The sequence below is a fragment of the Salvelinus sp. IW2-2015 genome, unplaced genomic scaffold (assembly GCF_002910315.2).
Source record: "Salvelinus sp. IW2-2015 unplaced genomic scaffold, ASM291031v2 Un_scaffold1003, whole genome shotgun sequence".
Taxonomy (NCBI): domain Eukaryota; kingdom Metazoa; phylum Chordata; class Actinopteri; order Salmoniformes; family Salmonidae; genus Salvelinus; species Salvelinus sp. IW2-2015.
The window spans coordinates 289,887-303,607 of record NW_019942683.1 but is presented as its reverse complement, the minus strand read 5'-3'; the positions used below and the strand labels follow the sequence as shown (position 1 = coordinate 303,607).

At 43.8% G+C, this 13,721-nt stretch overlaps 1 protein-coding gene across 1 annotated transcript in view; it reads right to left on the bottom strand.

Moving 5' to 3' along the window:
• The window catches only part of LOC112069407 (YLP motif-containing protein 1-like), a 68,837-nt gene that overhangs the window by 40,340 nt on the left and 14,776 nt on the right, over positions 1–13,721 (bottom strand). Inside the window, 4 exon segments of the mRNA XM_070438541.1 lie at positions 6,303–6,482; positions 6,870–6,971; positions 7,175–7,307; positions 7,683–7,827. Of these exon segments, the coding sequence (XP_070294642.1) occupies positions 6,303–6,482; positions 6,870–6,971; positions 7,175–7,307; positions 7,683–7,827 (560 nt within the window).

The following is a 13,721-nucleotide window of genomic DNA, read 5'->3' as shown; positions in this document are numbered from 1 at the left end:
TCCCTGCTAGCCGGCGCGAGGTGGGGGATGGCCGCGGGGGTGGTCTGGAGAGAGAGAGACAGGATCAGAACACTGCACACTAGTAAGTGTGATATAATACCAGCCAGGATAGTCACAGGGTGATATAATACCAGCCAGACTAGTCACAGTAACACAGTGTGATATAATACCAGCCAGACTAGTAACAGTGTGATATAATACCAGCCAGGATAGTCACAGGGTGATATAATACCAGCCAGACTAGTCACAGTAACACAGTGTGATATAATACCAGCCAGACTAGTAACAGTGTGATATAATACCAGCCAGTAGTCACAGGGTGATATAATACCAGCCAGACTAGTCACAGTAAACCAGTGTGATATAATACCAACCAGGATAGTCACAGGGTGATATAATACCAGCCAGACTAGTCACAGTAACACAGTGTGATATAATACCAGCCAGACTAGTCACAGTAACACAGTGTGATATAACCAGCCAGACAGTCACAGTAACACAGGGTGATATAATACCAGCCAGACTAGTAACAGTGTGATATAATACCAGCCAGGATATCACAGGGTGATATAATACCAGCCAGGATAGTCACAGGGTGATATAATACCAGCCAGATAGTCACAGGGTGATATAATACCAGCCAGACTAGTCACAGTAACACAGGGTGATATAATACCAGCCAGACTAGTAACAGTGTGATATAATACCAGCCAGGATAGTCACAGGGTGATATAATACCAGCCAGACTAGTCACAGTACACAGTGGGATATAATACCAGCCAGACTAGTAACAGTGTGATATAATACCAGCCAGGATAGTCACAGGGTGATATAATACCAGCCAGACTAGTCACAGTAACACAGTGTGATATAATACCAGCCGACTAGTAACAGTGTGATATAATACCAGCCAGGATAGCACAGGGTGATATAATACCAGCCAGACTAGTCACAGTAACACAGTGTGATATAATACCAACCAGGATAGTCACAGGGTGATATAATACCAGCCAGACTAGTCACAGTAACCAGTGTGATATAATACCAGCCAGACTAGTAAGAGTGTGATTATAATACCAGCCAGGATAGTCACAGGGTGATATAATACCAGCCAGACTAGTCACAGTAACACAGGGTGATATAATACCAGCCAGACTAGTAACAGTGTGATATAATACCAGCCAGGATAGTCACAGGGTGATATAATACCAGCCAGGATAGTCACAGGGTGATATAATACCAGCCAGACTAGTCACAGTAACACAGGGTGATATAATACCAGCCAGACTAAGTAACAGTGTGATATAATACCAGCCAGGATAGTCACAGGGTGATATAATACCAGCCAGACTAGTCACAGTAACACAGGTGATATAATACCAGCCAGACAGTAAACAGTGTGATATAATCCAGCCAGGATAGTCACAGGGTGATATAATACCAGCCAGACTAGTCACAGTAACACAGTGATATAATACCAGCCAGGATAGTCACAGGGTGACTATAATACCAGCCAGACTAGTCACAGTAACACAGTGTGATATAATACCAGCCAGACTAGTAACAGTGTGATATAATACCAGCCAGATAGTCACAGGGTGATATAATACCAGCCAGACAGTCACAGTAACACAGGGTGATATAATACCAGCCAGACTAGTCACAGTAACACAGGGTGATATAATACCAGCCAGACTAGCTAACAGGTGATATAATACCAGCCAGGATAGTCACAGGGTGATATAATACCAGCCAGGATAGTCACAGGGTGATATAATACCAGCCAGACTAGTCACAGTAACACAGGGTGATATAATACCAGCCAGACTAGACACAGTACACAGGGTGATATAATACTAGCCGACTAGTCACAGGGATATAATCCAGCCAGACAGTCACAGTAACACAGGGTGATATATACCAGCCAGACTAGTCACAGTACACAGGTGATATAATACCAGCCAGACTAGTCACAGGGTGATATAATGCCAGCCAGACTAGTCACAGTAACACAGGGTGATATAATACCAGCCAAACTAGTCACAGTAACACAGGGTGCTATAATACCAGCCAGACGAGTCACAGTAACACAGGGTGTATAATACCAGCCAGACGAGTCACAGTAACACAGGGTGATATAATACCAGCCAGACTAGTCACAGGGTGATATAATGCCAGCCAGACTAGTCACAGTAACACAGGGTGATATAATACCAGCCAGACTAGTCACAGTAACACAGGGTGTATAATACAGCCAGACTAGTCACAGTAACACAGGGTGTATAATACCAGCCAGACAGTCACAGTAACACAGGGTGATATAATGCCAGCCAGACTAGTCACGTAACACAGGGTGATATAATACCAGCCGACTAGTCACAGGTGATATAATGCCAGCCAGACTAGTCACAGTAACACAGGGTGATATAATACCAGCCAGACTAGTCACAGTAACACAGGGTGATATAATATCAGCCAGACAGTCACAGTAACACAGGTGATATAATACCACCAGATAGTCACAGGGTGATATAATACCAGCCAGACTAGTCACAGTAACACAGGTGATTAATACCAGCCAGACTAGTCACATACACAGGTGATATAATACCAGCCAGACTAGTCACAGTAACACAGGGTGATATAATACCAGCCAGACTAGTAACAGTGTGATATAATACCAGCCAGGATAGTCACAGGGTGATATACCAGCCAGATAGTCACAGGGTGATATAATACCAGCCAGGATAGTCACAAGAGGTGATATAATACCAGCCAGATAGTCACAGTAACACAGGGTGATATAATACCAGCCAGACTAGTAACAGTGATATAATACCAGCCAGATAGTCACAGGGTGAATAATACCAGCCAGACTAGTCACAGTAACACAGTGTGATATAATACCAGCCAGACTAGTAACAGTGTGATATAATACCAGCCAGGATAGTCACAGGGTGATATAATACCAGCCAGACTAGTCACAGTAACACAGTGTGATATAATACCAGCAGACTAGTAACAGTGTGATATAATACCAGCCAGGATAGTCACAGGGTGATATAATACCAGCCAGACTAGTCACAGTAACACAGTGTGATATAATACCAACCAGGATAGTCACAGGGTGATATATACCACCAGACTAGTCACAGTAACACAGTGTGATATAATACCAGCAGACTAGTAAGAGTGTGTATTAATACCAGCCAGGATAGTCACAGGGTGATATAATACCAAGCCAGACTAGTCACAGTAACACAGGGTGATATAATACCAGCCAGACTAGTCACAGTGTGTGATATAATACCAGCCAGATAGTCACAGGGTGATATAATACCAGCCAGGATAGTCACAGGGTGATATAATACCAGCCAGACTAGTCACAGTAACACAGGTGATAAATACCAGCCAGACTCAGTAACAGTGTGATATAATACCAGCCAGGATAGTCACAGGGTGATATAATACCAGCCAGACTAGTCACAGTAAACACAGGGTGATATAATACCAGCCAGACTAGTAACAGGGTTATACCAGCCAGAAGTCACAGGGTGATATTACCAGCCAGACAGGTCACAGTCCAGTGATATAATACCAGCCAGGATAGTCCAGGTGATAAATACCAGCAGACTAAGATACACAGTGTGATATAATACCAGCCAGACTAGTCAACAGGTATATAATACAGCCAGGATATAGTCACAGGAGTATATTAATACCAGCCAGACTAGTCACAGTAACACAGAGGTGATATAATACCAGCCAGACTAGTCACAGTAACACAGGGGATATAATACCAGCCAGACTAGTAACAGAGTGATATAATACACCAGCGATAGTCACAGTAAACGGTGATATAATACCAGCCAGCGGATAGTCACAGGGGGATAGATATATACCAGCCAGACTAGTCACAGTAACACAGGGTGATATATACCAGCCACTAGAACTCCAGGTTAACAAGGTGATATAATACCTAGCCAGACTAGTCACAGGTAATAAATACAGCCGTGACATAGTGCCAGTAACACGGTTATAAGTAATACACCAGGACACACGGGTGACATATAATACAGCCAGACAAGTCACGTAACCGAGCGAATAATAGAATACCAGCCAGGACTAGTCACAGGGTGATATAATGCCAGCCAGACTAGTCACAGTAACACGAGGGTGATAAACTACCATGCCAGACTAGTCACAGTAACAGGGTGGATATAATACCCAGCCAAGACGAGTCACAGTAACACAGCGGTGCTATAATTACCAAGCCAGACGAGGTCACGTAACACAGGTGATATAATACCAGCCAGACTAGTACACACGGTGACTAATAATGCAGCCAGACTATCACAAGTGAGGTTGATATAACTACGCCAGACTAGTCACAGTACACAGGGTGTATAATACCAGCCGGACTAGTCACAGTTAACAGCAGGGTCCATATAATACCAAGCCAGACACGTCACAGTAACACCAGTGGTGATTACAATGCCAGCCAGCACTAGTCACAGTAACCACAGGGTGATATATACCAGCCAGACTAGTCACAGAGGGTGATATAATGCCAGCCCCAGGACTAGTCACAGTTAACACGGGTGATATAAACAGCCCGACTAGTCACAGTAAACACAGGGGGGTGATATAATATCAGCCAGACTAGTCCAGTACACAGCGGTGATATGAATACCAGCCAGACTAGTCAGCAGTAACACGAGGGGAATCAGCCGAATAGCACAGTCCAGTAGAATTATCCAGCCAGACTAGTCACAGAACACAGGTCTACATATACAAGCCAAGTTCAAGGGTCTATATCCAGCCACGAGTCACATTAACACAGAGTGATATAATACCAGCCAAACAGTCACAGATTACAGTGTCGATATAATACCAGCCAGACTATCACAGTAACACGGTGATTATAGCCAGCCATGACAGGTCACAGTAAACATAGTCGGGTTATAAGACCAGCCAGCTAGTCCAAAACGTGCCGTGACTATAATACCAGCCAGCAACGTAGTACCACGATCGGGGATTTAATAGCCAGCCGACTAGTCACAGTAACACAGGGTGATATAATACCAGCCAGACTAGTCACAGGGTGATTATAAATGCTTTTCCAGACCAAGTCACAGTACCACAGGGTGATATAAACCAGGACCAGGTTACAGCACAGTACACCAGGGTGATATAATACCAGCCAGGACAGGGTCCAGTACACAGTGGTGATATCTAATACCACCAGACTGGTCACAGTAACACCAGAGGTGATATAGATACCAGCCAGAGCTAGTCACAGAACAGGTGATATAATATCAGGCAGACTAGTCACAGAACACAGGGTGATATAATACTAGCACAAGACTAGCTAACACAGGCGGTGATATATAATGCCAGCCAGACTAGTCACAGTAACACAGGATTATGGACTATCACAGAGTGATATATTGCCCAGCCCGACTAGTCACAGTAACACAGAAATACAATGGTGAATATAATACCAATCAGACCTAGTCACAGACCACAGGGTGATATAAATACAGCCAGACTAGTCACCAGTAACACAGGGCTTGATATTCAATACCAGCCAGACTAGTCACAGCTAACACAGCAGACGCGTGATATAATACAGCCAGACTAGTCACAGGCGTGACGGTAAATACCAGCCCCAGCAACACAGTCACATAACCACAGTGTGCATATGGAATACCAGCCAGACTATCAGCAGGGGGTGATATAATACCAGACCCAGACACAGTCACTGAGAAACATGGTAGGCGGTGATATGAATACCAGCCAGACTATGTAACAGTGCTGACTATTAAATGACCAGCCAGCACATAGTCACAGCCGGTGATATAATGACCAGCCAAGTAGTCCACCCACCACCAGGGACCTGGTGAGTGTGATATAATACCAGCCAGACGAGTCACAGTGTGATATAATACCAGCCGGACTAGTCACAGGGTGATATAATACCAGCCAGACAAGTCACAGTGTGATATAATACCAGCCAGACTAGTCACAGTAACACAGGGTGATATAATACCAGCCAGAGTAGTCACAGGGTGATATAATACCAGCCAGACAAGTCACAGTAACACAGGGTGATATAATACCAGCCAGACAAGTCACAGTAACACAGGGTGATATAATACCAGCCAGACTAGTCACAGTAACACAGGGTGATATAATACCAGCCGGACTAGTCACAGGGTGATATAATGCCAGCCAGACTAGTCACAGTAACACAGGGTGATATAATACCAGCCGGACTAGTTACCCTCCTAAACGGACACAGATATACCTGTCATCTCGAGGCGGGTAGCGTTCCCTCTCGTATGGTTCTCTTTCAAAGTCCATGGGAGCCTTTTCTCTGTACATCTCCCTCTCTCTGCTGTACTCCCTGCACTCCATGTAGGGGTCTCCCGGTCGTCTGTCGTAGTACAGGTCTCTGTGGTAGGGGTGTCTCAGGGGTTCTACAGGGGAAAGGAGGATATCTTTATAACAACAATAATATAATATCTACCATTTAGCAGAGCTTTTTCTTTATTTTATCCAAAACCGACTTAGTGTCAGTTTGCAGTGTTCATACATTTTTTACGTATTGGTGGCCCCAGCGGGAATCACACCCTTGACGTTGCAAGCGTCACCAACTGATCGACGGATTGGCTTCGGAAAAATGTATGACCCCTTCTTACGTCACTGTYGATAGTAACGTATAACATTTACATTTTTTAGTGATCTAGCAGACCTTCTTATTCAGACGGACAGTGTGTTCTACTAAAGTATGTTAAAAAAAATAAACAGAGTAAAAGCTGCCACGGAGTCTCCAAAAAACGATCCAAGAATAAATATCAACTCACCTTTTTCATAGCTCCTCTCTCTCTCTCTGTCAGGTAAGGGATCGGGCCTCAACACAATCCTTTCGCCGTAAGATATCCGTTCCACTGTGGCAGCACCGAGGTCTGAGAGAGAACGAGAGAGAGAAAAATATAAATTCCAGTCAATTCAGGAAGTACACTGAAATTCCAATTCTCTTCATTGCTTTTACAATTAGGAACATCTGAAATTGGAACTGGAATTTAGCTCACATTCTGAATTGACTGGAATTWAAAAAAATGGAAAATGACCCCAACACCGCTCCTCATTTCCATGTTTCTCTCCCTACCATGTCCATGTCCATAGTCCACAGTCTTGGGGATGACTGGAGAAGCTGTGGACAAGTAACCAGTATCTGGAGGCTTGGTGTCTCCCCATGGCACCATTTTAGTAGGACCTGAGCTGGACATAAGGTTGGTTGCCTGGGGTGGACAAAACAGTGCAGCGGGTTAACAGATTAAAACATATTGGGTAAATATTTATCTTTTGTAACTGCCCCCCCCCAAAAAAATAAAATAAATAAAATAAAATGGACAATAATTAAAGTAGTCTTCTTCAAATATATTGTTGGACTGTGAGAATTTAAAATATAATAATTACTTGAATATACAGCTTGGAAACAAACACGTTTCTAATTTTACCTGCAGCTACATTATACATATAAATGTCCAACAGTTACATGATATATATATATATATATATATATATATATAAACGATATAGACCCTATGAAGCCTTGTCAAAAGAAGTTCACTATTACAGAGAATAGGGACACAATGAGTTGTAGTTTAGCCTACCTGGAGGGCACTCCGGACCTCAGGGGGTATCTCCAACCCCAGTAGCCCAGCAGGGAGCTCCGTCTTGGGGTCAGACATGATGGGTAGGGCCTCTCCCTCAGTCTTATTCTCATGCATTTCTCTGTTCAGTACCAGAGAAACAGACCTACATTGTATTAGAAATGACATGTGATAAATTTGCTAATATGCATACATGTAGCCTGGAATCCATAACCTATTTTGTGTTAACATTCCACACCTTGTACTCTRCMCATTTACCAAATATGGCATGACAAGGAGTGGAATTATAGCACAAATAGACTAGTACCCAGGCTAAGTATAGAGGTCTCTCACAAAAACAGTTGTGAAAAACATTACTGAATTAAAAAGTGTTTATATATATATATACACACACACACACACACACACACACACACACACATATACCTACACACACCGAGTGTACAAAACATTAAGAACACCTGGATAGACTAACCAGATGAAAGCAATGATCCCTTATTGATGTCACTCATTAAATCCACTTCAATCAGTGTAGATGAAGAGGAGGAGACGGGTTAAAGAAGGATTTCTAAGCCTTGAGACATGGATGGTGTATGTGTGCCAGTCAGAGGGTGAATGGGCAAGACAACACATTGAAGTGCCTTTGAACGGGATTTAGTAGTAGGTGCCAGGCGCACCAGGTTTGAGAGTCAACAATTGTAACACTGCTGGGTTTTTCACGCTCAACAGTTTCTCGTGTGTTTCAAGGATGGCCCACCACCCATAAGACATCCAGACAACTGGACACAACTGTGGGAAACATTGGAGTCAACACGGGCCAGCATCCCTGTGGAGTCAACACGGGCCAGCATCCCCGTGGAGTCAGCGCGGGCCAGCATCCCTGCGGAGTCAACACGGGCCAGCATCCCTGCGGAGTCAACACGGGCCAGCATCCCTGCGGAGCCAACACGGGCCAGCATCCCTGTGGAGTCAACACGGGCCAGCATCCCCGTGGAGTCAGCGCGGGCCAGCATCCCTGCGGAGTCAACACGGGCCAGCATCCCTGCGGAGTCAACACGGGCCAGCATCCCTGCGGAGCCAACACGGGCCAGCATCCCTGTGTAGTCAACACGGGCCAGCATCCCTGTGTAGTCAACACCGGCCAGCATCCCTGTGGAACGCTTTCGACACCTTGTCGAGTCCATGTGCCGACGAATTGAGGCTGTTCTGAGGGGGAAAGGGGGTGGTTCAACTCAATATTTAGTTTCCGAGTGACGCAGCGGTCTAAGGCACAGCATTGCAGTGCTAGAGGAGTCACTACAGACCCGGGTTTGATCCCAGGCTGTACATCACAACGGCCGTGACCGGGAGTCCCATAGGGCCGCACACAATTGGCCCAGCGTCATCCGGGTTAGGAGGGTTCGGACAGGTTTTAAAAAAATAGTTTTCTTAACTAAAATATATATATATATACATACACACACACTACCGTTAAAAGGTTTGGGGTCACTTAGAAATGTCAGTGTTTATGAAAGAAAAGCTAATTTTTCTGTTGACTTAAAATAACATCAAATTGATCACAAATACAGTGTTGACATTGTTAATGTCGTAAATGACTATTGTAGCTGGAAACGGCAGATTTTTTTATGGAATATCTACATTAGGCGTACAGAGGCCCATTATCAGCAACCATCACTCCTGTGTTCCAATGGCACGTTGTGTTAGCTAATCCAAGTTTATCATTTATAAAGGCTAATTCCCGGAGTYGCCTCTTCACTGTTGACGTTGAGACTGGGGTTTTACGGGTACTATTTCATGAAGCTTCCAGTTGAGGACTTGTGAGGCTTCGGTTTCTCAAACTAGACACTCTAATGTACTTGTCCTCTTGCTCAGTTGTGCACCGGGGCTTCCCACTCCTCTTTCTATTCTGGTTAGAGCCAGTTTGCACTGTTCTGTGAAGGGACTAGTACGCAGCGTTGTACGAGAACTTCAGTTTCTTGCATGGAACAGCCTTCATTTCTCAGAATAAGAATAGACTGACGAGTTTCAGAAGAAAGTTCTTTGTTTCTGGCCATTTTGAGCCTGTAATCGAGCCCACAAATGCTGATGCTCCAGATACTCAACTAGTCTAAAGATAACCAGTTTTATTACTTCTATAAATCAGAACAACAGTTTTCAGCTGTGCTAGCATAATTGCAAAAGGGTTTTCTAAAGATCAATTAGCCTTTTAAAATGATAAACTTGGATTAGCTAACACAACGTGCCATTGGAACACAGGAGTGATGGTTGCTGATAATGGGCCTCTGTACACCTATGTAGATATTCCATAATCAGCCGTTTCCAGCTACAATAGTCATTTACAACATTAACAATGTCTACACTGTATTTCTGATCAATTTGATGTTATTTTTTTTTWWATTACAAAAAAAAGTGCTTTTCTTTCAAAAAACGAGGACATTTCTAAGTGACCCCAAACTTGTGAACGGTAGTGTTTGCACACATACATATACAGTACCAGTTAAGTTTGAACACCTACTCATCCAAGGGTTTTTCTTTATTTTTCACTATTTTCTACATTGTAGAATAATAGTGAAGACATCAAAACTATGGAATCATGTAGTAACCCCAAAAAGTGTTAAACAAATCAAATAATATTTTATATATTTGAGATTCTTCATAGTAACCACACGTTGCCTTGATGTCAGCTTTGCACACTCTTGCTATTCTCTCAACCAGCTTCATGAGGAATGCTTTTCCAACAGTCTTGGAAGGGGTTTCAACATATGTTGAGCACCTGTTGGCTGCTTTTTCTTCACTCTGCAGTCCAACTCATCCCAAACCATCTCAATTGGGTTGAGGTCAGGTGATTGTTGAGGTCAGGTCATCTGATGCAGCACTCCATCACTCTCCTTCTTGGTCAAATATCCCTTACACAGCCTGTAGGTGTGTTGGGTCATTGTCCTGTTGAAAAACAAATGATAGTCCCACTAAGCCCAAACCAGATGGGATGGGGTATCGCTGCAGAATGCTGTGGTAGCCTGTTGGTTAAGTATGCCTTGAATTCTAAATAAATCACAGACAGTGTCACTAGCAAAGCATCCCCACATCATTACACCTCCTCCTCCATGCTTCACGGTGGGAAATAAACATGCAGAGACTATCCGTTCACCTACTTTCGTCTCACAAAGACACAGAGGTTGGAACCAAAAATCTCAAATTTGAACTCATTAGGCCAAGACAGATTTCCACCGGTGTAATGTCCATTGCTCGTGTTTCTTGGCCCAAGCAAGTCTCTTTTTGTTGTTGTCCTTTAGTAGATAGTTCTTTGCAGCAATTTGACCATGAAGGCCTGATTCACGCAATCTCCTCTGAACAGTTGATGTTGAGATGTGTCTGTTACTTGAACTCTGTGAAGCATTTATTTGGGCTGCAATCTGAGACTGGTAACTAATAAACTTATCCTCTGCAGCAGAGGTAACTCTGGGTCTTCCTTTCCTGTGGCGGTGGTCCTCATGAGAGCGCGTTTCATCATAGCGCTTCATGTTCTTTGCGACTGCACTTGAAGAAGCTTTCAAAGTTCATGAAATATTCCAGATTGACTGACCTTCATGTCTTAAAGTAATGATGGACTGTCATTTCTCTTTGATAATTTGAGCTGTTCTTGACATAATATGGACTTTAATCAAATAGGGCTATCCTTTACTTATACCACCGCTACACAACTGATTTATTAAAACGGATTAAGACGGAAAGAAATTACACAAAGTAACTTTTAACAAGGCACACCTGTTAATTGAAATGCATTCCAGGTGACTACCTCATGAAGCTGCCAATTTTCAAGGATCCGGACACTAATCCGGATGCTTATAAGAAATCCCGCTATGCCCTCAGACGAACCATCAAATAGGCAAAGCGTCAATACAGGATTAAGATTGAATCGTACTACACCGGCTCTGACGCTCGTCGGATGTGGCAGGGCTTGAAAAATATTACAGATAACAAAAGGAAACCCAGACACGAGCTGCCCAATGACACGAGCCTACCAGACAAGCTAAATGCCTTTCATGCTAGCTTCGAGGCAAGCAACACTGAAGCATGCATGAGAGCACCAGCTGTTCCAGACGACTGTGTGATCACTCTCCATAGACGATGTGAGCAAGACCTTTAAAAAGGTCAACAWTCCCAGACGGATTACCAGGAAGTGTACTCAAAGCATGCGCAGACCAACTGTCAAGTGTCTTCACTGACATTTTTCAAAAGAATGCAAAGGTAACCTGGCTAAATGATTACCGTCCCATAGCACTCACATCGGTAGCCATGAAGTGATTTGAAAGGCTGGTCATGGCTCACAACATCATCATCCCGGAAACCCTAGACCCACTCCAATTCACAAACTGCCACAACAAATCCAGAGATGACGCAATCTCAATCGCACACCACACTGCCCTTTCCCACCTGGACAAAAAGGAACACCTATGTGAGAATGCTGTTCATTGACTACAGCTCAGCGTTCAACACCATAGTTCCCACAAAGCTCATCACCAAGCTAAGGACCCTGGGACTAAACACCCTCCTCTGCAACTGGATCCTGAACTTCCTGACGGGCCACCCCGAGATGGTAAGGGTAGGCAACAACACTGGGGCCCCCCAGGGATGTGTGCTTAGTCCCCTCCTGTACTCCCTGTTCACCCACGACTCCAACACCATTATTAAGTTTGCAGACGACAACAGTGGTAGGCCTGAKCTCTGAGAACCATGAGACAGCCTATAGGAAAGAGGTCAGAGACCTGGCAGTGTGGTGCCAGGACAACAACTTCTCCCTCAATGTGAACAAGACAAAGGAGCTGATCGTGGACTATAGGAAAAGGAGGGCCGAACAGGCCCACTAACATGGAGCGGGTCGAAAGTTTCAAGTTCCTTGGTGTCCACATCACCAACAAACTCTCATGGTCCAAACACACCAAGACAGTTGTGGAGAGGGCACGACAACACATTTTCCCCCTCAGGAGACTGAAAAGATTTGGCATGGATCCCCAGATCCTCAAAAAGTTATATAGCTGCACCATCGAGAGCATCCTGACCAGTTGCATCACCGCCTGGTATGGCAACTGCTCTGCATCTGACCATAAGGCGCTACAGAAGGTAGTGTGTACGGCCCAGTACATCACTGGAGCCAAGCTTCCTGCCATCCAGGACCTATATAATAGGTGGTGTCAAGAGGAAGGCCCTAAAAATTGTCAAAGACTCCAGTCCTCCAAGTCATAGACTGTTCTCTCTGCTACCGCATGGCAAGCGGTACCGGAACGCCAAGTCTAGGACCCAAAGGTTCCTTAACAGTGTCTACCTCCAAGCCATAAGACTACTGAACAATTAATCAAATGGCCACACAGACTATTTACATTGCCCCCCCATTTTTTACACTGCTGCTACTCAGTCAATTGACTCAGTACCGGTACCCCCTGTATATAGCCTCGCTATTGTTATGTAATTTTTTTTTCTTACTTTAGTTTATTTAGTCATTATTTTCTTAACTCCATTAAGGGCTTGTAAGTAAGCATTTCACAGTAAGTTCTACACCTGTTGTATTCGGCGCATGTGACAAATACAATTTGAAGCTGGTTGAGAGAATGCCAAGAGTGTGCAAAGCTGTCATCAAGGAAAAGGGTGGCTACTTTGAAGAATCTCAAATATAAAATATATTTTGATTTGTTTAACACTTTTTTGGGTTACTACATGATTCCATATGTGTTATTTCATAGTTTTGATGTCTTCACTATTATTCTACAAGGTAGAAAATAGTAAAAATATAGAAAAACCCTGGAATGAGAAGGTGTATCCAAACTTTTAACTGGTACAGTATATATACATATATAGTGGCCATACAAAATATTACAGGTATACGGAAAGACCCAAAGACAGAAACTATCTTACGGGGAAAAACACAGAAACTGTCTTTGGTCTTTCCATCTCAGGGGGAAAAACACGATAAGACCAAAGACAGTTTCTATCTCAGGGGGAAAAACACGATAAGACCAAAGACAGTTTCTATCTCAGGGGGAA